At 47.6% G+C, this 25,434-nt stretch overlaps 2 protein-coding genes across 2 annotated transcripts in view; both read left to right on the forward strand.

Moving 5' to 3' along the window:
• Nucleotides 1-25,434, forward strand: part of LOC148143726 (uncharacterized) — a 437,486-nt gene that overhangs the window by 185,447 nt on the left and 226,605 nt on the right. The window lies entirely within an intron of this gene.
• Nucleotides 1,120-20,288, forward strand: LOC148143732 (uncharacterized). Its single transcript, XM_087975711.1, has 3 exons — nucleotides 1,120-1,303; nucleotides 4,233-5,284; nucleotides 19,643-20,288. Exons 1-3 carry the CDS (start codon nucleotides 1,120-1,122, stop codon nucleotides 20,270-20,272), a joined length of 1,866 nt encoding a protein of 621 aa, XP_087831837.1. The 3' UTR covers nucleotides 20,273-20,288.

The raw sequence follows: 25,434 nt of genomic DNA on the forward strand, positions 1-25,434 counted from the left end.
AACTCTGAAATCCACCACAATCACCCGGTTCCAGTCCCCTGATTCAAATCCAAAACTAGTCCTCCCAAGTAGTCCTGACCAGTCATTGCTCAATTGCAATGCTATAGATCGTGAAATAACCAGAGCTGCCTTAAAAGGATTTGTCTATTCAAGTTAAAACTTCAACTGTCCTCCATAAATCGCTTTTATGTAAGGATAAAAGGGATTAGTTAGAAACTGATAGTCAGGCAGTCATGACCTGTAAAAAGAACATTTTATTTCATAATCTTGCAAAATCCTTAACCTTAAAAGAAATCATGTTAAAATTTCCATAATAGAAATCAGATTCAAAACAATCCCGGATCTCAAGCTCCAGGGAACATTCAATCACCAACAAACAAATGTGCATTCACACTGAATCACAAAGGGTTAAACTTTCTACTAGCTGTACAGCTCTTTTCTCTCTCACACACACACACACACACACACAGACACCATGTCTCACAGACACTTTGAGTTTCCCGCAACGACTCCTCTAGCTTTTGAATATTTTTCTGGGCGTCTGCCATAAGTTAGTTACAAAGTGCACCCTCAGTAGCCCTTCAGCTACTAGCCCTTCTGATACGAAGCATGATCTGATTCCTCCTGACTGTAAGGCTGTTTTTCATTGACATTTAATCTTTTTGTTTTTTATCCTTTCCTCCCGTCCGAGGATTGTACTTCCAATCTCTTAACATTTTTCCTAAAGGACTGTCCATTGGGATGTGGTCCTCGAACGTCCCTCTCATGTCCCCTTCTACATCTAAATTGCTATTCTTATTTCCCATTTTAATACTCGGCCGTTTTATTTATATAATTTCAATTAACCTCTCTGAAGTTCGGTGTTACCTTCTTCCACACCCACTTCAGGGTCCTAATCTCCGCGTGGGGGTTTCCCTTCTTAATAACCGGTCTAAGGCTGGGTGATCGAATCAGTTAGACACCTTACTTGTTAGATTAACCTAGCCAATTAAAGACCTTTATTCTCTATTTTTTTAAGTTGCCAATTCCCCCGTACTTCTCGTACGGAACCAACCACCAAGGTAATACTTAAAGGTCAATTTTCATACCTTGGTCTGTGCACATATGTTACTTGGTCGAATGCGCACCCCGTCCCGCGGCAATACCAGACAGCAAAATACGTTGTCAATCGAGGTCGCCCGAAATTTACCTTTATCCGGGTCTTATGTACACAAGAGTAACCTGACTGAACCACCACGTCTTAGTGCCCTTCGCACCGCGGCGAAACAGCAAGTAATGCTGCAAATCCTGGCCGCCCGCGAATGTGGGTCTTACGTCCATAAGAGTTACCCGACCAAACCGCCGTGTCATAGTGCGCCTCGCTCATGGCAAAGACTGACAACAAAACAAAACCCGCTGCCTACCCCAGTCACCCAGATAATACTTATTTAAGACCTTTTTCTTACCCGGGTCTTGTGCACAAGAGTTACCCGACCGACCCTGCTGCATCGCGTCTGCCCGTCCTGTCTCCAGGGTCTCCCAGTCCGGATCACGCTCGCCCAGAGCTGCCTCGGCAACAAGGGGAAACTAGAGATCGCCGAAATCAGCGAGGTGCACCTTCTCCGTTTCTCCAAGAATGCCGAGTGACCGGAGCTTGGGATCCTGGAACACGCCCCCAAATCTTTTAGAAACAAGTTTAATAAAATTTAGACGAGACCACCAAAACTGGAAACAAGACAATTTATTCTACGATCTTGCACGAAAGGGCATCAAATGCAGAAGAAAATGAGCAAATTAGCACTCAGGTTAGTGTACAGTTATACCCCTTGAGCTGAGTGAGGGCATGTCTCCAGACTCCTAATTACCCAATCTCTCTTACTGTACCAGACCACTGCCCAGCTGCGCTCCACCCTTATTACTTCCCCCTTCCCCAGGTTGGCAACCATCCTTTCTGTAAATGCTGACACATACATTTATTTTGTCAAGATCTGGTTTCACATTTTGTATCAATTCTGCTGGTACATTCCATCCTCGGACATTTCATTAACTTGTATCGTTTTGTGTAGCTCAAGCATTTCAGTTATCTCAGCTTTTTGCTGAAAGCATAATTTTACAAAAATAATTTTTTGTTATAGTAATTACACACCAATGTTAGCATTTAATTAACCACAATTATACACTGAAAAGTCCCTAAATACCTGCAGGGTTAATAGTTCTCTTGCTGTACCCCTTTTCTGTATGCTTTTTCTACATCTGCAAAAACAACACTTTACCCCATTTCGAACAGTTTTGAGCAAAAAGGCTAGGGGAATGGTTGAGGGTGAGTTACCCTTTGGAGGGTCGGTGTGGACTCGTTGCGCCGAGTGGCCTGCTTCTACACTGGGGATTCTCTGAAGGGAAGGAATTTCTGCAAACTGTGCAGGGCAGCACAGGCGGAGTGCGGGGTCCCGCTTCCGGCCGAGCCCCGCATCTCGTCCCGCCCCTTTCTCTTGCCCCGTCTCCCATACCCTCCCCCACCCCCGACCCATTGATGGCGTCACAATGCGCGGAAGTGGCCCTGTCAGTTTCAGAGTGAAACTCCCTCCCTCTGGAGGAATTGTTCATCCTGGGAAGGCGAGAGAGGGGAGGGGTGGAAATCTGTTCACTTGTAGCAGCTGGAGTGAATCCAGGGAGGGAGCAGATTCTGCAAACTCAGGTATGTGTCTTAATTACCTGGACGAGGAGGGATGGAAGGATGGGGTGGGGCTGTTTTCCCCAAAGTCTGAAGGGTGACATTACAGACATTTTATAGAATCCTGAGGGGCATGGATAGGGTCAATACTCAAGGTCTTTTCTTTCAGATGGGGGAGTCCAGAACGAGAGGGTAAGAGGTTTCCGGTAAGGCCGGGGTGGAGAGATGTAAAAGAGATCTTAGGGGAAACTTTTTTGATGGAGAGGGTGGTGCAGTTATGGAATGAGCTGCCAGATGAGGTGGTGGGTTCTGGTACAATTCCAGCAGTTAAAAGGCACTTGGATGGGTGTATGAATACGAAGGGTTCAGTGGATCGGGGCCAAGTGATGGCAAATGCGACTGGAGTCATAGAGATGTACAGCACGGAAACAGATCCTTTGGTCCAACTCATTCTTGCCGAACAGATAGCCAACCCAATTTAGTCCCAGCTGTCAGCACCCGGCCCATATAGGGGCCAAGTGATGGCAAATGTGGCTAGATTAATGTAGGATATCTGGTCAGCTCGGACAAGTTGGGCCAAAGGGTCTGTTTCCGTGCTGTATGACTCTAATTATCTTTGGTGAAAGCAGAAGTGTGGTTGTGAAGACTGGGCTTTCAGAGCAGCTTTCAAAGATGTTTTGCCCTGACTGGGAGCAGAAGAGTTTCACTGACGTGTGTCGGTGTTAATGTCTTGATGTCTCAATTTGCTCCCACCTTCCTGGGGACGTTAACCATTTTGTTCCACAAATAGCTGCATTGCAGGTTACCCCATGAATTGACACACTTATGTTTGCTTCCCAGAATCAGACCTGCTCACTGTCAACTGTATCCCAGTGTTGTGGAGTTATCCAAAATGCAGAGAGATGTCAGTCTTGACGTTTTTGCTTTTCTGCCCCTTTAAGATTCTGAATCAGCACCTTCAGGGAATTAGTTAGAGTAGAGTGAGAACAGAGGGGAAGGGAGAGTGGGATGGTGCTTTCAATTTTGTGGAATAACAAAAGAAAAGAATATTCCACAGAAAGTAGAATTCCTTGTTCAGAATTTCTACCCTGCACTGACAGTGATGGCTTTTGTAATCTCATTTTACAGAGCATTTGAAGATCTGAAGATGGAAGTTTCAAAATCAACAGATGAAGGCCTTATGCCCAAAATGTTGACTCTCCTGCTCCTCAGATGCTGGCTGACCTGCTGTGCTTTTCCAGCGCCACACTTTCTGACTCTCCAGTGTCTGCAGTCCTCACTTTGACAGTCACTCAATCCATCGGGATTGCAACGGTTTTCAACTATGATTCTGTGAGAAGGAGCAAAGCGTTTTGGTTCCTGTTTGAGTACGTTTTCAGCATCAGTGGGACTGGATGAGAGACCCTACCATTGCAGTGCACTGAGTGTGGAGCCTGAAGCAGTTATATGGCCTGGAAAGAGGAATTCACAGTGGGGAATAGGCTCTGCACACGTTTGTGTGTGGCTGAAGCTCCGGCCATGGAGAAACCAGAAGAATCCCGCCCCGTGGAGAAACCGTGGAAGTTTGGCGACTGCAAAAAAGGCTTCAGTTTCCCGTCTGCTCTGGAGACTCATCGGCACAGCCACACTGGGGAGAGGCGATTCCCCTGCCCTGTCTGTGGGAAGGGCTTCAGCGATTCCACCAACCTCCACACCCACCAGCGGGTCCACATGGGGGAGAGGCCCTTCAGCTGCCACAAGTGTGGGAAGGCCTTTTCCCAGGCCTCCAACCTCCAGACCCACCAGCGAGTCCACACAGGGGAGAGGCCCTTTAGCTGCCCTGAGTGTGGGAAGGCCTTTACCAATGCCTCCAACCTCCAGACCCACCGGCGAGTCCACACGGGGGAGAGGCCCTTCAGCTGCCTCGAGTGTGGGAAGGCCTTCAGCAATTCCTCCCACCTGCTGACCCACCGGCGGGTCCACACAGGGGAGAGGCCCTTCAGCTGCCTCGAGTGCGGGAAGGCCTTCAGGAATTCCTCCCACTTGCTGACCCACCAGCGGGTCCACACGGGGGAGAGGCCCTTCAGCTGCCCTGAATGTGGGAAGGCCTTCAGTAATTCCTCCCACCTGCTGAGGCACCAGCAGGTCCACACCGGGGAGAGGCCTTTCAGCTGCCCTGAATGCGGGAAGGCCTTCAGTAATTCCTCCACCCTGCTGAGGCACCAGCAGGTCCACACCGGGGAGAGGCCCTTCAGCTGCCCTGAGTGCGGGAAGGCCTTCACCAATTCTTCTAACCTGCTAGGCCACCAGCAGGTCCACACTGGGAAGAGGCTGTTCCCTTGCACAGAGTGTGGGAAGGCCTTCAGGTATTCTTCTCACTTGTTGACCCACTGGCGGGTCCACACCGGGGAGAGGCCCTTCAGCTGCCCCGAGTGTGGGAAGGCCTTCAGGCATTCCACTAACCTGCTGACCCACCGGCGGGTCCACACAGGGGAGAGGCCGTTCCCATGCCACGAGTGCGGGAAGGCCTTCAGCAATTCCTCTAACCTGCTGAGGCACCAGCGGGTCCACACGGGGGAGAGGCCCTTTCGCTGCCCCGAGTGCGGGAAGGCCTTCACCCGCTCCTCCTACCTGCGGAGCCACCAGCGAGTTCATGTGCCATCGCAGGGGGATTGAAGGAATGACGGCCAAGTGCCATTATCGACTGGACTATCAATCTGATTCCGGGGACTCCCGGGTTCGATTCCCACTGCAGCAGATGTTGGAATTGGAATTTAGTCAGAAATCTGGAGTTCAGAATCTAACGGTGAAACCATTGTCGGTGGAGTGGGGGTGGAAGAAAACTCCCACCTGATTCACGCAGTTCTTTTTTAGGGAGAGGATTCACTCAGTCGTCCCAGCTGCATCCTTTACCTGATCTGGCCTACACGTGACTCCAGATCCACAGCAGTATGATTGACTCTGCACTGTCTATCCAACTTACTTGGATACAGGATACGGGTTGAAAATGCTGAGTGAGGCAATAATTTCTCCAGGTTAAGAGTGTACCAAGGATCCAATTACAAAGGGCAACTTGGTGGTGACCGATAATGAAGAAAGTGAGGGGTTGGAGGGAGTGTGTGCACTTTGACTGTGAGCTGTTTTTAACACATTGCTACTTTTTCTATGCCTTTCTGCTGGGAGATTCTGAAGCTGTAACAAAGTTGGGTCGCAATAAAGATTACCTGAACTTCACGCCAAGTTCAGACTCTCATTGAAAGCTTTGAATTGCAACCAGGTTTTTGTTTTAAAACTGCTCATTTCTTACAGGTGAAAGTGAGAACTGCTGATGCTGGAGATCAGAGTCAAGATTAGAGTGGTGCTGGCAATGCACAGCAGGTCAGGCAGCATCCAAGGAGCAGGAAAATCTACATTTTTCAGGCAATGTTGATTTTCCTGCTCCTCAGATGCTGCCTGACCTGTTGTGCTCATTTCTGACAGTCTCCTGTACTATGTTTCCAATGTTGTGTATTGGTTGCAGCAGTGAATGAGTAGCCAGTATTGTTAGAAATTATGAATTTTTCAGGCGTGCGGGAACTACATCATCCCATTGTCATTGGACAGTTTCCTGGCATCACTGGGAGGTGTGGGCTGTGTCGACTGGAAATGATGTGGAGGTGCCGGTGTTGGACCGGTGGGGTGGATAAAGTTAAAAATCACACAACACCAGATTATCTTCCTTCTGGTTTATTTGGAAGCACTGGCTTTTGGAGCGCTGCTCCTTCATCAGGTAGCTGTGGAGCAGAATCATAAGACACAGAATTTATAGCAAAAGCTGACGGTGTCATGCAACTGATAAGATATTGAACAAATCTAGATTGCGGATTAGTCTTTCATCTTTTACCATGGGTTGCAGGTTTCAGTTCATTAATATGTAAACCCCAGAACTACTTTTAATTCACCTTCTCGAGATGGTTTAAGGTTTTATAAAAATAGGTGACGTCTCAGCTCAGATACTGCATAAAAGGTGTGAGGTTCGAGTCTGTATCCCAATCTTGAATCAGATTGGTTCTATTAACCAAAGTAAGAATTTATAAAATATTACATGCAGTTTGTGTGCTTTTTGATCAAAATTGAATATATCTGCAAATATAATTCTGCAAATGCAAATTCACCCCATAGACTTATGTGTGACTGTGTGTGCATGAGAGTGTGTGCGCGCGCATGCGAGTTTGTGCATATATGCTAATGAAGTGTGTGTGGGAGATGGAGTATAAGCCTGTGATATGGTGTAAGTGTTAGGGTGTGTGGTGTCTGAGCCAGTGACAGACAAAGGCAAGGGGTTGCATTTTGCTAAAACAAGGAAGGGCAGGACTTGTACAGTTAATGGTAGGGCCCTGCATCGTGTTCTAGAACAGATTCATGGGGGGCGGGGCGGCGTGGAGGGGTTCTGGTACATAAAGTTAAAAATCTCTCAATGACACGTTATCGTCCAACTGGTTTATCTGGAAGCACAAGCTTTCGGAGCGCTGCTCCTTCATGGGGTGTTTGTGGAGCAGGATCATAAGACACAACCACCTGATGAAGGAGCAGCGCTCCAAAAGCTAATGTTTGCAAATGAGCCTGTTGCAGTATCACCTGGTGTGGTGTGAATTTTAACACCAGCATCTCCAAATCGGGGACATAGTTCTTTGGAAGTTGCATCATTGGTAGACAGGGTTGTGAAAGAGGCGTTTAGCACACTTTGCTTCATTGTTCACACCGTTCAGTGCAGGAGTTGGGACATCACGTTGTGGTTGTACAGGATATTGGTGAGACCACGTGGAGAGGACTGAGTACACTTCTGGTCGCCCTATCGACGACCACAAGTTGTCGGGTGACCTTATTTCGATTTATAAAGTCATGGGGCGTATCGGAAAGGTAAATATCACAGGGGGAAAAAAATTATGCAGCTCCCCTTTTTTACTTCTCTTGGCATTTGGACACTTAAATTCTGTCAGTAACAGCCTCATCGCCAGAGAGCAGACTGCGCGTGCTCGCCGTCTGAATGGAACTGCGCATGCCCCTCACTGCACGCAAGTGCCTCGCGACTTTCTTTTGGTGGGCCAATCAGGAGTGCTGGAGGACTGGAAGGTGACTGGTCCTCCTGCCAATCAGAGCCTTCCTATTGTCTGAATGCAGAAGCTGGAACACGAGCTTCGGAAGTTGCTGCTTTCTCTCTAAATGAAGATTGAGTTTGTTCCAGACTCCCTTCTTACTTCTGCTAATCTAATCGTTTTACCACATCTATCTGTGGCGTGCAACCACCCCACCGATAGCTGGGTCTTATTACTTTTGCTGATGCAACACAGCGTCTTATTTGGAATGCGTGACCATTGCTACGGTCATGTCAATACATTTGATTCTACCAGTCGACCACCTCCTTTAGTCAGGTAAAAACAAGTCCTGCAGATGCTGGAAACCAGAGGGCTCCTTGGATGCTTCCTGAACTGCTGTGTTCTTCCAGCACCACTAATCCACCTCCTTTAGTTAGTTATTTCTTGGAATATATCCTCACAATTCTGCCTTGTGATTTTTGCAGAAGCAAGATGCAGCTACTTGTAACTGCTTGCAAGCATATCTAACTTAACATATCCCCCTGCCGTGACTCAGTCTTGTGATTTTTGCAGAAACAACACTTCGCAAGGGCCTCTCACAGCTACTGTACCTGCATCCAATACATAAACTACTCTCAACAAAAAAAAAACCCACTTCATCTACACAACATAAAAATCCGCACTCTGTTGTTCAAAAAACAGATGAACTCAACCTTGAATATATTCAATGGGCCCCAAAATGCAGGAAGACATCCCCACTTCTAATCCCAGTTCATCTTCCAAATATACCACTTGCCTTGCTGATTGCTTACTGCATCTGTCTGATGACTGGTGTTGAAGAACACTGAGGCCCCTTTGTACATCCATGCATCATTCCTGATGAAGGGCTCGGGCCTAGAATGTCAACTCTCCTCGTCTTCAGATGCTGCCTGTCCTACTGTGCTTTTTCAGACCCACACTTTTAGACTTTGATTCCAGCATCTGCAGGTCTCACTTTCTGTACATCGGATGCTGAGCGTTAACCTTGATAAGGGGCAGGGAGAGTCAATACCCAAGGTCTTTTCCCCAGGGTAGGTGAGTGGGGAAAGGGACATGAGGGGCAACCTTTTCACACACACGGTGGTGCATCTATGGAACGAACTGCCAGAGGAAGTGGTGGAGGCTGGAACAGGTACAACATTTAAAACCCATTTTGATGGGTACATGAATAGGAAGAGTTTAGAGGGATATGGGCCATATGTGGGCAAATGAGACAAGGTTAATTTAGGATATTTGGTCAGCACGGACAAGTTGGGCCAGACGGACTGTTTCTGAGCTGTAACACTCGAATTGTGTTCGGTGAACGCAGAAGTGTGGTTGGACTTTCAGAGCAGCTTTCCAAGATGTTGTGCCCTTACTGGGAGCAAAATAAGTTACAATGAAGTCTTTGGTTTGTGAGACAGCAACCGAGTGAGTGAGTACATCTGAGAGTTTGGTGGAAAGTGGGAATTCATTGCACTGTGGGGATGAAGCCCTACCCTATCCAGTGATTTCTGCTGGTGGATGAGACCAGGCCTCAAGTTGAGGGGAGTAGATTTAGGACGGAGATGAGGCGGAACTGCTTTTCCTGGAGAGTAGTCAATCTATGGAATTCTCTGCCCAAGGAAGCAGTAGAGGCATCTTTATTAAGTATATTCAAAACATAGTTGGATGGGTATTTGCATGGTATGGGAATGAAGGGTAGTTGGGACAATGCAGGGAGGAGGATCTCAGACGACGGATATATCAGCCATGATCATAATGAATGGTGGAGCAGGTTTGATGGGCCAAATGGCCCACTCCTACTTCTTTTACTATGAAACTATAACCCTGCATTTCCCATGGCTAACCCACCTAACCTTCACATGCCTGGACATTATGGGCAATTTAGCATGGCCAATCCAAATCAAGGCCGGTGAGCAATGTAGTAATGTGGAAAATGACCATCAAAGGACGATAGAAAGGGACAAGGTGAGTAAATGTACCAACAATCAAAACTGGATTCCGAAGATCACAAAACTTGAAACTAAAAACGATGTTTCTGAATGTGTGGTGCATTGTAACAAAATTGACTGCACACATTGAAGAGAATAATTATGATCTGAGACTCCTTACAGAGGCATGGCTTCAGGATGACAAGGATTGGATCCTGAATATCGAGGTGATAGTCAAATGGGAAGCTCGGTGAAGGTGGACGGTTGATGCTGCTCATCAAAGCACTAATCACAGGGAAGTCTGGTGTCAGCTTGGATTTCAGGTCCTGATTTCTCTGTCCTCTGATGTCCCTGTACCCACAGAGTAAGATATTGGTCTGTTCTGCTCTGCTGGATTTCTGCTGAAGCTTTGACACCCCCACCCCTACACCTTCTGGAACAATAAAACATTCAATCAAGACCCAAGCCACAATCCCCCAGCCTGTCAACCATCCAGACACAGAATGTAATCCTAGCCGGGAATCAAACAAGAAAAACAGAACAAAATTAGAAATAAATAAATGCTCGTGCTTAACGTTTGTTCATGAGGAAGTAAACCAAAATAGGGCTCTCCCACGATTCTTGCAGTGCCCAACTTGAGGCATTCTCTCACCCTAACATCTAACTATTTATACCCAACTATGATTTACAACAATATTTACACCAGCAGAATTAAAGCATCTGTTATCAAGTAGACATCGGGATATACAGCACGAAATAGACTTTCCTCTGTCTCATTCACACACATATACATCCATGGGGGTGAATTTGTATTTGCAGGATTATTTTTGCAGAAACATTCTATTTTTCTCAAAATATACACAACCTGCAGGCTGTTCAATCCATGTAATATTTTGTAAATTCCACTTTGGAAATAGAACCAGTCTGACTCAAGATTGTGATACAGACAGACCCTGATTTCACACCTTTAATGCATTATCAGAGCTGAGATGTCACCTTTCCTTATAAAACCTTGAGTTATCTCAAGAAAATGTCTTTCAGGAAATTCTGGGATTTACAAATGAATGATATGAGCAGCCCATACTAAAAGATAAAATACTTAACAATCCAGGGTTTTTCAATATATCATTTCAGTGCACTGTAATGTTTTTCCATCCATTCTGTGCCTTATGATTTTATTCTCCAAAATCACCTGATAAAGGAGCCACACTCCGAGTGCTAGTCATAGAGATATACAGCATGGAAATAATTCCTTAGGTCCAACCCGCCCATGCTGACCAGATATCCCAACCTAATCTAATCCCACCTGCCAGCATCCAGCCCATATCCCTTCAAACCCTTCCTATTCATATACCCATTCAAATGCCTCTTAAACGTTGCAATTGTACCCACCTCCACCACTTCCTCTGGCAGTTCATTCCATACATGCATAACCCTCTGTCACTGATGGAGATGGAGAGGTCCAGGAAGGGGAGGGAGGTGTCAGAGATAGTCCAGGTAAATTTAAGGTCAGGGTGGAATGTGTTGGTGAAGTTGATGAATTGCTCAACCTCCTCGCGGGAGGGCTTGGAGGCCCTGGTCATGGCGGATGGAGTTGTAGAGGGATTGGATATCCATGGTGAAGACGAGGCGTTGGGGGCCGGGGAAACGGAAGTCTTGGAGGAGGTGGAGGGCATTGGTGGTGTCTCGAACGTATGTGGGGAGTTCCTAGACTAGGGGGGATAGGACAGTGTCGAGGTAGGTAGAGATGAGTTCAATGGGGCAGGAGCATGCTGAGACAATGGGTCGGCCAGGGTGGTCAGGCTTGTGGATCTTGGGAAGGAGGTAGAACCGGGCAGTGCGGGGTTCCCGGACTATGAGGTTGGAAGCTGTGGGTGGGAGATCTCCTGAGGTGATGAGGTTTTGTATGGTCTGGGAGATGATGGTTTGGTGATGGGGGTGGGGTCATGGTCAAGGGGGCGGTAGGAAGAGGTGTCCTCGAGTTGGCGTTTGGCTTCAGCGATGTAGAGGTCAGTGCGCCAGACTACCACTGCGCCTCTTTTGTCCGCTGGCTTGATGGTGAGGTCAGGATTGGAGCAGAGGGATTGGAGGGCTGCGCGTTGTGAGGGTGAGAGGTTGGAGTGTGGGAGGGCGGTCGACAGGTTAAGGCGGTTAATGTTAAGGCGGTTAATGTCCCGGCGGCAGTTGGAAATGAAGAGGTCGAGGGCAGGTAATAGGCCAGCACGGGGTGTCCAGGTGAATGCAGTGTGTTGGAGGTGGGCGAAGGGGTCCTCGGAAGATGGGCGGGAATCCTGATTGTGGAAGTAAGCTCGGAGGCGGAGGCGACGGAAGAATTGTTCGATGTCACGGCGTGTATTAAATTCATTGATGCATGGACGGAGGAGGACGAAGGTGAGTCCTTTGCTGAGGACTGATTGTTCGTCCTAAGTGAGGGGGAGGTCTGGAGGGATGGTGAAAACTCGGCAGGGCTGGGAGCTGGGAGCTGGTGTGGGTGTTGAGCTGGGAGTGGGGTCGGAGCCAGTACCTGGAGTGGATGTGATGGTGGGGGGAATGGGGGTAGAGGCATGAGCAGGGGTAGTGTTCCCCTCGGGGTCCTGGGGGGTGGGGATAGTGACAGTGGGGTCTGTGGGGGGCGTGTCAGCAGAATGCAGGTGAGTGGCGCTGGTGGGGGCGGAAGTGGTGGCAGACACAGCAGTAGGGGTGGCGGAAGTCACTGAGCGTGTGGCATCGGCGATAATGTGAGGGCCAGAAGTGGCTGTGGGAGTGGCCATGATAGGGGCAGAAGTGACATCATCAATCAGCGTGGGGGTGGTAGCTGCATCAGCCGCATGGCTAATGGCGTTTCCGAGGCCAGGGGAATCTTCTGGAATGTTTGAGGAACGCTGGTTATGGAGGTGGGTAGATAAAAGTTTGTTGTACTTACAGTTTTTGATGTTTGAGATGGAATTGAAATACTGTTTGTTGAGAGTATGGATTCTCCTGAGGATGTAGTACAGAGTGGGTCCTTTGCAATTCTGAGAGAGTGTGGCCCTCAGCTGAGGCAGGGCTGACTGTAGCGAGGTTAGGTGCCGGCGCATTGCTGCAACTGTGGAGCGGAGGATCTTGAAGGAGAACTGTTGCTGGTGTTTTTGAATCTGTAGTCTGTACTGTTTGTCCTATTCGGGTCCGAACTCTGCTGGTTTAAAGGTGGTCCGGAGTCCGTGTGGGATGAGGTGGTTACGGAGACAGGCATTGAGGAAGCAAACGTGGCTGTGGTAGCGGGTTTGTTTCAGGACATGGTTGAAGAGCTTCAGGGCAGAGGAAATGACCTGGGAGTTGCAGTGGGAGAGAGACTCCCTGAGATTCTTGGAGAGAGAGGAGGAAAACTTCTTCAAGGCAGGCATCCTTGCAAGAGGATTCGCAGTAGGGTTAAAATCAACGAGGTAAAAACAATGACTGCAGATGCTGGAAACCAGATTCTGGATCAGTGGTGCTGGAAGAGCACAGCAATTCAGGCAGCATCCGACAAGCTTCGAAATCGACGTTTCGGGCAAAAGCCCTTCATCAGGAATAAAAAGGGCACCGGCACCACTCCCCACCTCTTCCTCCGCTACATTGATGACTGCATTGGCGCCACCTCGTGCTCCCGCGAGGAGGTTGAGCAATTCATCAACTTCACCAACACATTCCACCCTGACCTTAAATTTACCTGGACCATCTCTGACACCTCCCTCCCCTTCCTGGACCTCTCCATCTCCATCAGTGACGACCGACTTGACACTGACATTTTCTACAAACCCACCGACTCCCACAGCTACCTGGATTACACCTCTTCCCACCCTACCTCTTGCAAAAATGCCATCCCGTATTCCCAATTCCTCCGCCTCCACCGTATCTGCTCCCAGGAGGAGCAGTTCCACCATAGAACACATCAGATGGCCTCCTTCTTTAGAGACCGCAATTTCCCTTCCCACGTGGTTAAAGATGCCCTCCAACGCATCTCGTCCACATCCCGCACCTCCGCCCTCAGACCCTACCCCTCCAACCGCAACAAGGACAGAACGCCCCTGGTGCTCACCTTCCACCCTACCAACCTTCGCATAAACCAAATCATCTGCCGACATTTCCGCCACCTCCAAACAGACCCCACCACCAGGGATATATTTCCCTCCCCACCCCTCTCCGCCTTCCGCAAAGACTGTTCCCTCCGTGACTACCTGGTCAGGTCCATGCCCCCCTACGACCCACCCTCCCATCCTGGCACTTTCCCCTGCCACCGCAGGAACTGTAAAACCTGTGCCCACACCTCCTCCCTCACCTCCATCCAAGGCCCTAAAGGAGCCTTCCACATCCATCAAAGTTTTACCTGCACATCCACTCATATCATTTATTGTATCCGTTGCTCCCGATGCGGTCTCCTCTACATTGGGGAGACTGGGCGCCTCCTAGCAGAGCGCTTTAGGGAACATCTCCGAGACACCCGCACCATCAACCAAACCGCCCCGTGGCTCAATATTTCAACTCCTCCTCCCACTCTGCCGAGGATACGGAGGTGCTGGGCCTCCTCCACCGCCGCTCCCTCACCACCAGACGCATGGAAGAAGAACGCCTCATCTTCCGCCTCGGAACACTTCAGCCCCAGGGCATCAATGTGGATTTCAACAGCTTCCTCATTTCCCCTTCCCCCACCTCATCCTAGTTTCTAACCTCCAACAACACGATCCCCTTGACTTGTCCGGACTCCTTTTCCACCTATCCACTCCACCCTCTCCTCCCTGACCTATCACCTTCATCTCCTCCCCCACTGACCTATTGTACTCTATGCTACTCTATCCCCACCCCCACCCTGCTCTAGCTTATCTCTCCACGCTTCAGGCTCTCTTCCTTTATTCCTGATGAAGGGCTTTTGCCCGAAACGTCGATTTCGAAGCTTGTCGGATGCTGCCTGAATTGCTGTGCTCTTCCAGCACCACTGCTCCAGAGTGAGGAAGGAGGTGTCAGGACCTGGCACACTCTGAACCCTAACAGGGTGTTCCAAGTGGTCGTGAAAACATTTCAAAATGAAGTGGATGGCCATAGAGCTGTACAGCACAGAAACAATCCATCTCATCCATGCTTACTAGATATCTGAAATTAATCTATCCTATTTACCAGCACTTGTCCCATATCCCTCTAAACCCTACCCATTCACATACCCATCCAGCTGCCTTTTAAAAATTAGATTTGTGCCAGCCTCCACCACTTCGTCTCGCAGCTCATTGCATACACGCACCACCCTCTCTGTGAAAAAGTACAAATCTATGCCTTCCTCATCCCCTGTTTTACCTGTACTGATACCTTTGGGGATCTCTGAACTTGGACAGCAAGGACCCTTTGTTCCTCAGCACTCTGTAGGGATCTACTATTTATTACTTCCTTCCTTCCCTTAATAAATTTCCCAAACTGCCTGGAGATTAAATTCCATCGTTCTGCCACATTTACTAGCTGATAGATATCAGAGTGGAGCCGGAGACCATCCTCTTCCCTATGAACAATATCACCTTTCCAGCGTTTACTCCTGGACAGAGGGGGCAGCACTATCTCCAGCTCAGCAGTGTGTTTGTTAGCTTATCAGCATATCCAACTATATTAATCAAAAGTACCTCACGCTAGCTACACAATAAACCAGCGATGTTAGTTCCCATTATCTCTTTAGTTGTGCCCTTATAGTTTTTTCTACATTCTACTTAATGTTATTCTAATGTCACAGTTAGAGATTTAGTGCCAGCTTTTGCAACAATGGTCTTGCATTCCATACCCTACTTAATATTTTCCCAATGTCATGATTAGATATTTATTATCAATAGTCTCAAGCAGGCTGACTCTACTAATTATTAATTAGATATTTAATATCATGTCCCAAATATTTATTGTCCCAATCCTGTCAATTATATTTAGTAGGTGAGTCTAACTTTACTGACTGTTATCTCATCTTGCCATGGTGACCTTTCAGCCTCAACCTTACTCTGCTAATTAGTGTAAGAGCTTTCCACTATCCTTTGCAGAAATTGGCAGTGATCTCCATGCTTTCATGCTCTTTATTTTCCATACTATCTAAAAATAGACTCAGAGTTGTAGAGCAGACCAGATGTCCTAAATTAATTTAGTGACCCATTTGCCAGCATTTCACCCCTTACCCCTCACCCCTCTGAATCTTTCGTATTCATAACCCCATCCAGATGCATTTTAAATAATGTAACTGTACCACTTGCTCTGGCAGCTCATTCCATAAACATACCACCCTCTGTGCGAAAAGGTTGCCCCTAAGGACCCTCAGAAATCTTTCCCCCCTCACCCTAAATCTATGCCCTCCAGTTCTGGTCTCGGCGCCTTTCCCCCACAACAAGAGGAAAAGACATACAAAAATTGAGCAGCCAGACAAAAGGCAAAAGGAATAAAATATCGAGCCATAGGAAAAAAAGTTGTGGCTCTATCTTTTTTCCCCTGTTGGCATTTGGACACTTAAAATCTGTCAGTAACACCAACATCCCCGTAGAGCATACTGCGCATGTTTGCCGGTGTCTGCAACGCAGTGCGCATGCTGGCCAGTGTCAGCAAAACACTGAGCATGCTCATCACTGTGCGCAAAAAAAGGCGCGAGACCTTCTTTTGATTGACCAATAGGCAGCATTGGAGGACTGGAAGAAGACTGGTCCTCCTACCAATCAGAGCCAGCCCATTGTCTGAATGCGGAAGTTGCACCATGAACTTCTCAAGCTGCGACTCCTGATCCTCTCTGTCTGAGTAAAGATTGAGCTTTACCCAGACTGCAAATTCCTTCCTGTGTCCCAGATATGTGAGTATGGCACTCTCTTGCTCCCATTCCATTTCTTTTTCATTGTGGGGTTCAGTTGTTGACTTGCAGCAACTGAAAGAAAAGAGAGTGAATCCGGGAGGGACAGACTCCGGAAACGTTGGTCCAGGTCTGTGTCTCAATTTGCAAAATAGACAGGCAGGAGATGGAGAAGTCGACGTTTCGGGTGTAACCCTTCCTCGGGGCTGGGGCTGGGTGTAGAAGCTGCAGATAAAGGGGGTGGGAGTGAAGTGGGGATAGGTCAAGACAGGGAGAGGGTACGACCTGGTTGGTCAATGGGAGGAATGAATCTGGTTGGTGGCAGGGAACGAGGAGGGAGGTTTTTTGAAATTGGAAAACTCAACATTGAGTCCTTCGGGCTGTAGGCTGCCTGGAAGATGAGGTGTGGTCCCTCCAATTTGCAGTTAGGTTCGTTGTGGCAATGGAGGAGGCCAAAGATGGTCATGTCAGAAAGGGGGTGGGAAGGGGAATTGAAATGAGTGGTGACTGGGAGGTCTGGTCAGCTCTGTGGACCCAGCTGTGATGCTCAGTGAACCTTTCACAAGTTTGCGCTGGCTCTCCCTGATATAGAGAGGACCACAATCAGCAAACAGAGGGCAAATGCAGTACCACAATATGAAGTTATAGCCTTGGCTGTGGCAAAGAAAAACACAAAAGGAGGTGCATTGTTTAAATGGAGATGTATTTGGATGTGGAGAAAGGGAGAACTGCAGATGCTGGAGATCAGGGTCAAAGATTGTGGCACTGGAAGGGCACGGTAGGTGAGGCAGCATCTGAGGAGCAGGAGAGTTGACGTTTCGGGCACGAGCCCTTCATCGAGACTGATGTGTGGATGGGCAAAGAGGCCTCAGTGTCCTCCTCCAGTCACTGCCAGTTGTCAGACTGGTGCAGCAGGCAATCAGCAAGGCAAGCGTTATATTAGCAAGAGGAATTGAGTTCAGAAGTGGGGGTGTCTTCCTGCAGTTAGGGTGTCATTGAATATATTCAAGGCTGAGTTCATCTGATTTTTGAACAACAAAGAAGTGGATGATTGTGGGGGAAGGCAAGAACATAGTTTTAAGACCAGTATAGAACAGTTCCAGAGTCATACAGCACAAAAACAGACCCTTTAGTCCAACTAGTCATAGAGATGTACAGCATGGAAACAGACCCTTTGGTCCAACTCATCCATGCCGACCAGATATCCCAACCCAATCTGGTCCCACCTGTCGGCACCTAGCCCTTTTCCCTCGAAACCCTTCCCATTCATATACCCATCCAGATGCCTTTTAAATATTGCAATTGTACTAACCTCCACCACTTCCTCTGGCAGCTCATTCCAAACATGTACCACCCTCTGTGTGAAAAAATTGACCCTAAAACCTCTTTTGTATCTTTCCCCTCTCACCCTAAACCTATGGCCTCTAGTTCTGGACCCCCACTGCAGGGAAAAGACCTTGGCTATTTATCCTATCCATGCACTTCATGATTTTGTAAACCTCTATAAGGTTACTCCTTAGCCTCCAACGCTCCAGGGAAAACAGCCCTAGCCTCCCTATAGATCAAATCCTCCAACCCTGGTAACATCCTTGTAAATTTTCCTAAACCCTTTCAAGTTTCACAACGTCTTACCGATAGTAAGGAAACCAGAATTGCATACAATATTCCAAGTGTGGCCTAACCAATGTCCTGTACAGCGACAACATAACTTCCCAAATCCTATACTCAGAGGATTGGGAAAGTTTTCAAAATCTACAAAAGACACCTGGGAAAGAATGGAGGGACAAACCGAACCTTTGAGGGTCAGCTTGGAGGCATCAGGTCTCAGGACAGGGGGTGGGGATGAACCCAGCTATGGGCCATATGCCAGCAAGTGGGACTAGATTAATTTAGGATATCTGGTCAGTACAGTCGTGTTGGGGACAGAAGGGTCTGTTTCTGTGCTATATATCTCTATGACTCTGGCGTTGTACTAACGTTTGCCACGTGAGTAGGTTCACTTTCTCTCTACTGTCAATGTTAATGCCTTGACGTCTCATTTTGCTCCAACCCTCCCGGGGATGTTAACCGTTTTGTCTGGTTGTTCCTAAAGAAGCTGCGTGGCAGGTTCACCCTGAATTGACACTTTCGTTTTGCTTCCCCAAATCAGACCTGCTCACTCTCAGCAGTATCTGTGTTGTGAAAGATATTAGCTTTTCAGGCGGAGATATTCAAAGTTCAGAGAGATGGCAGTCTTGACGTTTTTGCTTTTCTGCTCCATAAAATCCTGAATCAGCACCCTCAGGAGGAATTAGTTAGAGCGGAGTGAGAACAGAGGGGGAGAGAGAGTGGGATGGTGCTTTCAATTTTGTGGAATAACAGAAGAAAAGAATATTCCACAGAAAGTAGAATTCCTTGTTCAGAATTTCTACCCTGCACTGACAGTGATGACCTTTGTAATTTCTTTATACAGAGTACAGTAGCACCTCGACATACGAACGACCCCATTCATGTACAAACCGGTTTATGAACAGGATTGTACGTAAAATTTTGCTTCAAGGTACGAACGCAAAAAGCCCATGTGCGACCACGTGGTTTCATTGTTCTGCTTTGCTACGCGCTTGTTGAACGCAAAAGCTCATCAGGCCCCGAGTGATCTCATTCAGTTCGTCTTTGGCGCGTGTGCTGTGAACAGACGTCCAAGCATTCTTACGCTATCCGAACAATGGGAAAAGTTGATTCAATTCGCGAACCGGGTCCAGGAACGGATTAAGTTCGTAAGTTGAGCCGCGACTGTATTTGAAAATCTGAAGACGGAAGTTTCAAAATCAACAGATGATGGTCTTATTCCCGAAACGTTGACTCTCCTGCTCCTCGGATGCAGCCTCACCTGCTGTGCTTTTCCAGCACTGCACTTTTCAACACTGACTCGCCAGCGTCTGCAGTCCTCACTTTGACGTCAATGTCTGACAGTCACTCAATCCATCGGGACCGCAAAGGTTTTCAACTATGATTCTGTGAGAAGGAGTAAAGCTTTTTGGTTCCTGTTTGAGTACGTTTTCAGCATCAATGGGACTGGATGAGAGACCCTACCATTGCAGCGCACTGAGTGTGGAGCCTAAAACAGCCATACGGCCTGGAAAGAGGAATTCACAGTAGGAAGTGGCTCCACACTTTGGCCATGGAGAAACCTGAGGAATCCCACCTCTTGGAGAAACTGTGGAAGTGTGGTGACTGTGGGAAAGGCTTCCGTTTCCCATCTTCCCTGGAGATTCATCGGCGTAGTCACACCGGGCAGAAGCCGTTCCCCTGCCCTGTCTGTGGGGAGGGCTTCAGACATTCCTTCAGCGATTCCTCCTCTCTGCTGAGGCACCAGCGGGCCCACACAGGGGAGAGGCCCTTCAGCTGCCCCGAGTGCGGGAAGGCCTTCAGTAATTCCTCCTCTCTGCTGAGGCACCAGCGGGCCCATACTGGGGAGAGGCCCTTCAGCTGCCCCGAGTGCGGGAAGGCCTTCAACAATTCCTCCACCCTGCTGAGGCACCAGCGGGTCCACACCGGGGAGCGGCCCTTCTGCTGCACTGAGTGCAGGAAGACTTTCAGCAATTCCTCCAACCTGCTGACCCACCAACGGGTCCACATTGGGGAGAGGCCCTTCAACTGCCCCGAGTGCGGGAAGGCCTTCAGCAATTCCTCCGACAGGCTGACCCACCAGCGGATCCACACCGGCGAGAGGCCATTCCCCTGCCCCGAGTGTGGGAAGGTCTTCACCCGCTCCTCCAACCTCCGGAGGCACCAGCGAGTTCACGTACAATCGCAGGGGGATTGAAGGAGCGACGGCTGAATGCCATTATTCACTGGACCATCAACCCAGTTCCCGGGACTCCCGGGTTTGAATCCCGCTGCGGCAGATGGCGCTATACAGGGTATGGGTTGAAATTGCTGAGTGAGGCAACACTTCCTCCGGGTTACAGCTGTATCTCGGTGCTGATCGATAGTAAAGACAGTGCGGTGGGGTGGGTGTGTATGCGTGAGTGAGTGTGCTTTGACCTTGAGCTGTTTAAAAAGCAGTTACTTTTTCTCTGCTTTTTTGCTGAGGGGGATTTGAAGCTGTAACAAAGTTGGGTCACAATAAAGGTTAAGTGAACTTAATGCCGAGCTCAGACTCTCATTGAAGGCTTTGAGCTCCGAGAGATTTTTGTTTTAAAGCTACTAATTTCTTTCAGCCTCCTGCACTAAGCTTCCAATGTCGAATATCAGATGGATCAGTGAATGAGCAGCCAGTACCGTGAGAAATTGTCAATTTTTCAGGAGTGCAGAGTGTGTCGTTTCATCGGCGTTGTAAGGTTTCGTGGCAGCATCGGGTGGTGTGGGCTGTGTTCAATAGAAACGATGTGAAGGAGCCGATGTTGGACTGGGCTGGATAAAGTTAAAAATCACACAACACCAGGTTATAGTCCAACAGGTTTATTTGGAAGTGTGAGGTTTTGGAGCGCTGCTCCTTCATTGTGTAACTGTGGAACAGGATCATAAGACACAGATTTTATAGCAAAAGATCAGTGTCATGCAACTGAAATGACATATTGAACAAACCAAGATTGCTGTTAAGTCTTTCACCTTTTAGAATGAGTTGCAGGTTTCAGTTCATTAATCTGTGAATCCCAGAACTACTATTAATTCACATTCTCAAGATGACTTAAGGTTTTTTTTAAAAAAAGTGACACCTCAGCCCAGAGAATGCATTAAAGGTGTGAGGTTTGAGTCTGTCAATAACCCAATCTTGAATCAGACTGGTTCTCATTCCAAAGTAGGAATTTATAAAATATTACATGAATTGACTGTCTCCAGTTTGTGCACTTTTTGAGCAAAGTAAAATGTATCTGCAAACATAATTCTGCCAATACAAGTTTGCCCACAAAGTGATGTGTGAATGCGTGCATGTGAGTTTGTGCATGAGTGCACGTAAGAGTGTGTGCATGTTTGGTAAAGTGAGAGTGTGATGGAGTATATGCCTGTGAGTGTGTTGGGTTGTATGTGTGGGTGTCTGAGAGAACACGTGTGTATGAGTGAGGTATTAATAAAAGAAAGGGCTTGCATTTTGCTAAAACAAGGAAGGGCAGGATTTGTACAGATAATGGTAGGGCCCTGTGTCGTGCTGTAAAAGAGAGACATGGTGGGGTTCAGGTACACAGTTCTTTGAAAGTTGCATCGCTGCTAGACAGGGTGGTCAAGAAGGCATTTAGCATACTTGCCTTCATTGTTCACACCATTTGAGTAGAGGGGTTGGGACATCATGTTGAGGTTGTACAGGATGTTGGTGAGGCCACTTGTAGAGTACTGAGTATGCTTCTAGTGTCCCTGTAATAGGGAGAATTTTATTAGAGAGGGTTCAGTAAAGATTTACCAGGATGTTGCCAAGACTGGAGGGTTTGAGTTCTAAGGAGAGGCTGGGACTTTATTCACTGGAGCACAGGAAATTGAGGGGTGACATCATTGAGATTGATAAAATCATGGGCAGTGGAGGTAAGGTGAACACCAAAAGGCTCTTGCTTAGCGTAGGGGAGCTCAAGACTAGGGGGTATATTTCTTTAAAGTGAGAGGAGAAGATTTAAAAGGAACCTGAGTGGCAACGTTTTGACTGAGGGCGGTTTACATGTGGAATGAACTTGGATGAGGATGTGGCAGATGAAGTTACAAATTTTAAATGACATTTGAATAGAAAGATTTAGAGGGACATGGGCCAAACGCAGGCAAGTGGGACAAGCTTAGTTTGGGAATCCTGATTGAGTGATCTTATTGAAGTGGTCTTATTGAAACCAGTAGAATTCTGAAAGGGGCTTGACAGGATAGAAGCAGATAAAATGCTCCTTTGTGGAGGGAGTCATAGAATCCCAACAATGTGGAAGCAGGCCATTCGGCCCATCTATTCCACATTAGCCCTCTGAAGAGCATCTCGCCCACATCCATCCCATGGCCAATCCACCCTAAGTTTCACATCCCTGGTCACTAAGGGTAATTTAGCACAGGCAATCCACCCTAACCTCTACACCCTAATCTATAAATTACCTTCTCAAAAATGTCATTTAAATGTAGAGTTTTTCTCTAAGAACAATGTCAGTCCTGACTCAACATTCGGGCGCAGACAGAATTCACTTACTGTTAGAAAAGCTCTGCATTTGAGTAGCATTCTTGAGAAGGTAACAAAAAACAAGTTCTGGGATTAACAAACCAAAGAGCAGAAACCTATTCTAAAGGTGAAAGATTTAATCTAAAATTGTTTGATGTGTCACATTTCCATGACACTAGACTCCTTTGGATATAAATTGTGATCATGATCTCATTCTCCACAACCACCTGATGAAGGAGCGACGCTCCGAAAGCTAGTGCTTCCAAACAAACCTGCTGGATTATAACCTGGTGTTGTGTGATTTTTAACTTTATCCATGGGAAACACATGAGTTGTGGGACTGGTAACAGTTCTTATTTTGTGATCTATTCCACGTGAAATTTCTCCTCTGCACAGGCACGGGTGAACAGTTTGTTTTTGTGTTTTGTGCGAGATCGGGCGAGCAGCTTTTAAATCCTTATGTCAAGCAGCAGAAGCAAACTATTGATCAGCAATTGTATTCCGAGAGTGGTACTTCCAGCTCTGGTAATCCTGTTGCATCAACAGAGAGAGGGGGAGGATGTCACATCTAAAGAGCAGACAGAAAAGTTATTTCGCTTGTTCAGTCAGTTGAGTTGGTTCTGCACTCAGATGAGACTGGATACTGCTTTTACTGGATCAGAATTAACCTGCTTATTTTCTTAAAAATTAAACCATCTCACGGCCATTCCAACCCCCTTTTTAAAAAATGACTGCACTGTTTCCAATACGGTCGTGCTTTCTAAATATTACCATGTATTTTTAATTATGTACAATGTCTCTTTAGATTTCAATGTACCTTTTTAAATATAAAAATGCCCCTTTACATGTAGCTCAGCGCTTTAAATGTGTTATGTTCCTCTCAGCGCAATCTTGCTCCTCGATAATGTATATTTACCCCTTTAGATATCAGTATGTCTCTTAAAGGGATATTTCTGCTTAAAAATAGGGCAACGTTTCTTCGAAATGTAGATTCATTTAGATATAACTGCGTCACTTTACATATGAAGACATCCCTTTTGAAATATAATCTCGTCCATTTAAACCTCTTTATTTGCAGAAATACCCGTTAAAATGTCCATGTCCCTTTAAAATGCAGATTGCCCCCTTTCGATATGACGCCGTTCCGTTAGATGTCGGAATATCTGTTTAAATTGAGCCGTGAGCTTTCCCAATGTAGACAGGGCTCCTGGAAACGTGGCAGTGTCCCCCCTGCAGCTGCAGAGCGAGACAGGAGAGTTTGTTTTTGTGAATGAGCAGTTGTCGCGCGAGGTGGCTGTTGCTTGGTGACGGTGAGGCTCCCCCGGCCCCGCCCATCCCCCCGTGCAGACGTCACGCGGGGGCGAAGGCGGTTGGGAGGAGAAGTCGCTCGAGCGGGGACCGTTCGGAAAATGGCGCCGTGTGGCCCGGGGCAGACACCCGTCACTGGGCACCGCCGCCTTCCTGGCGCAGCTGCTGTGTCACGGCCACACCGGCCGGCTGTACAGCAGGCAGGAGCCGGTGAGCATTCTGGAGGCGGATGGGGTTAAGGGCCTGCTTGGGAACTCGTCGGCCGCCTGGGTGGTGGAGTTCTACTGGTCGTGGGGCGGCCCCTGTGTCAACTATGGGGCCACCTGGAAGGTACTGGGCCCGGGAGGTGAAAGGTGAGGCAGGTTGGGGGGTGACGGAGGGGAAGGAATGTGGGGCCTGTCCTGTCATAGTGACATTTTACACTCACTTTCCATCTGCTTTTACTGGGGCTTGTGATTTTTTCCCTCACTTTTTAAATTCTTGTCCTGTTTACCCTCACTTTTTTTAATCCTTGTGCTGTTTATCCTCACTTTTTAAAAATCCTTGTGCTGTTTACTCTTGCTATTACTTGTGCAATTCCCTAGGGTAGTGTGGAAATACTAGTGAAGGAGATTATGCACCAGCATGTATATGTTCCTCAGTCATTGAAGGGGTAGGATCCTGTTGAGAATGGTTAGTAAAGCATGTGGTGTATTAAGCCTTGTTAACAAGGACATACAGTAGTTTGTAATTTGTCAAAGTATGCTTCTCAGAGTTGTACAGACCCTTTGGTCCAACCTGTCCATGCTGACCAGATATCCAAAATTAGTGTTGACAGTATAGTGCTGGATAAACACAGCAGCTCAGGCAGCATCCAAGGAGCAGGAGAATCGATGTTTCGGGCATAAGTCCTTCATCATAATGAAGTGCTTATGCCCGAAACGTCGATTCTCCTGCTCCTCAGGTGCTGCCTGACCTGCTGTGCTTTTACAGCACTACACTCTCTCTGCTCTGATCTCCAGCATCTGCAGTCCTCACTTTCTCCTAGTTGATTTCAACATTACTGTGAAGTCTCTTCCATGGATGCCTACCTGGAAGAAGTTCTCCTCCTCTGTCTACAAAGATCTGAGAGTCCCTCTCTCACTGTACCCCCCAAGTCCTCTCCTCTGCCCAGAATTTCTTCAGCCATGTCCTCAAGCAATTTGACTACCACAGCCATATCTCCTTTCTCATTGCTTAGCTATGGAACCATCTGATCCCACATGGACTCCGGACCACATTCAGACCAACCCAGTTTGGACCTGAACAGGATACCCAGTACACACTACAAATCCAAAACCTTCACCAACGATTCTCTTTTTGGATCCTCCACTGCACACTATCAGCCATCTACTTTACCTGCAGTCAGTCCTGCCCAAGCTCAGAGCCTCACTTTTCCCAGAACTGCAACCCAGATTCTACATCCTCAGAAAAGATTCCTGTTGAAGGGCTTATGCCCAAAATGTCAATTCTCCTGCTCCTCAGATGCTGCCTGACCTGCTGTGCTTTTCCAACACTCTCAACTCTGATCTCCAGCA

This window comes from Chiloscyllium plagiosum, unplaced genomic scaffold (genome assembly GCF_037043375.1).
Source record: "Chiloscyllium plagiosum isolate Xiang-an unplaced genomic scaffold, Cpla_swu_hap1 HiC_scaffold_27, whole genome shotgun sequence".
Classification (NCBI taxonomy): domain Eukaryota; kingdom Metazoa; phylum Chordata; class Chondrichthyes; order Orectolobiformes; family Hemiscylliidae; genus Chiloscyllium; species Chiloscyllium plagiosum.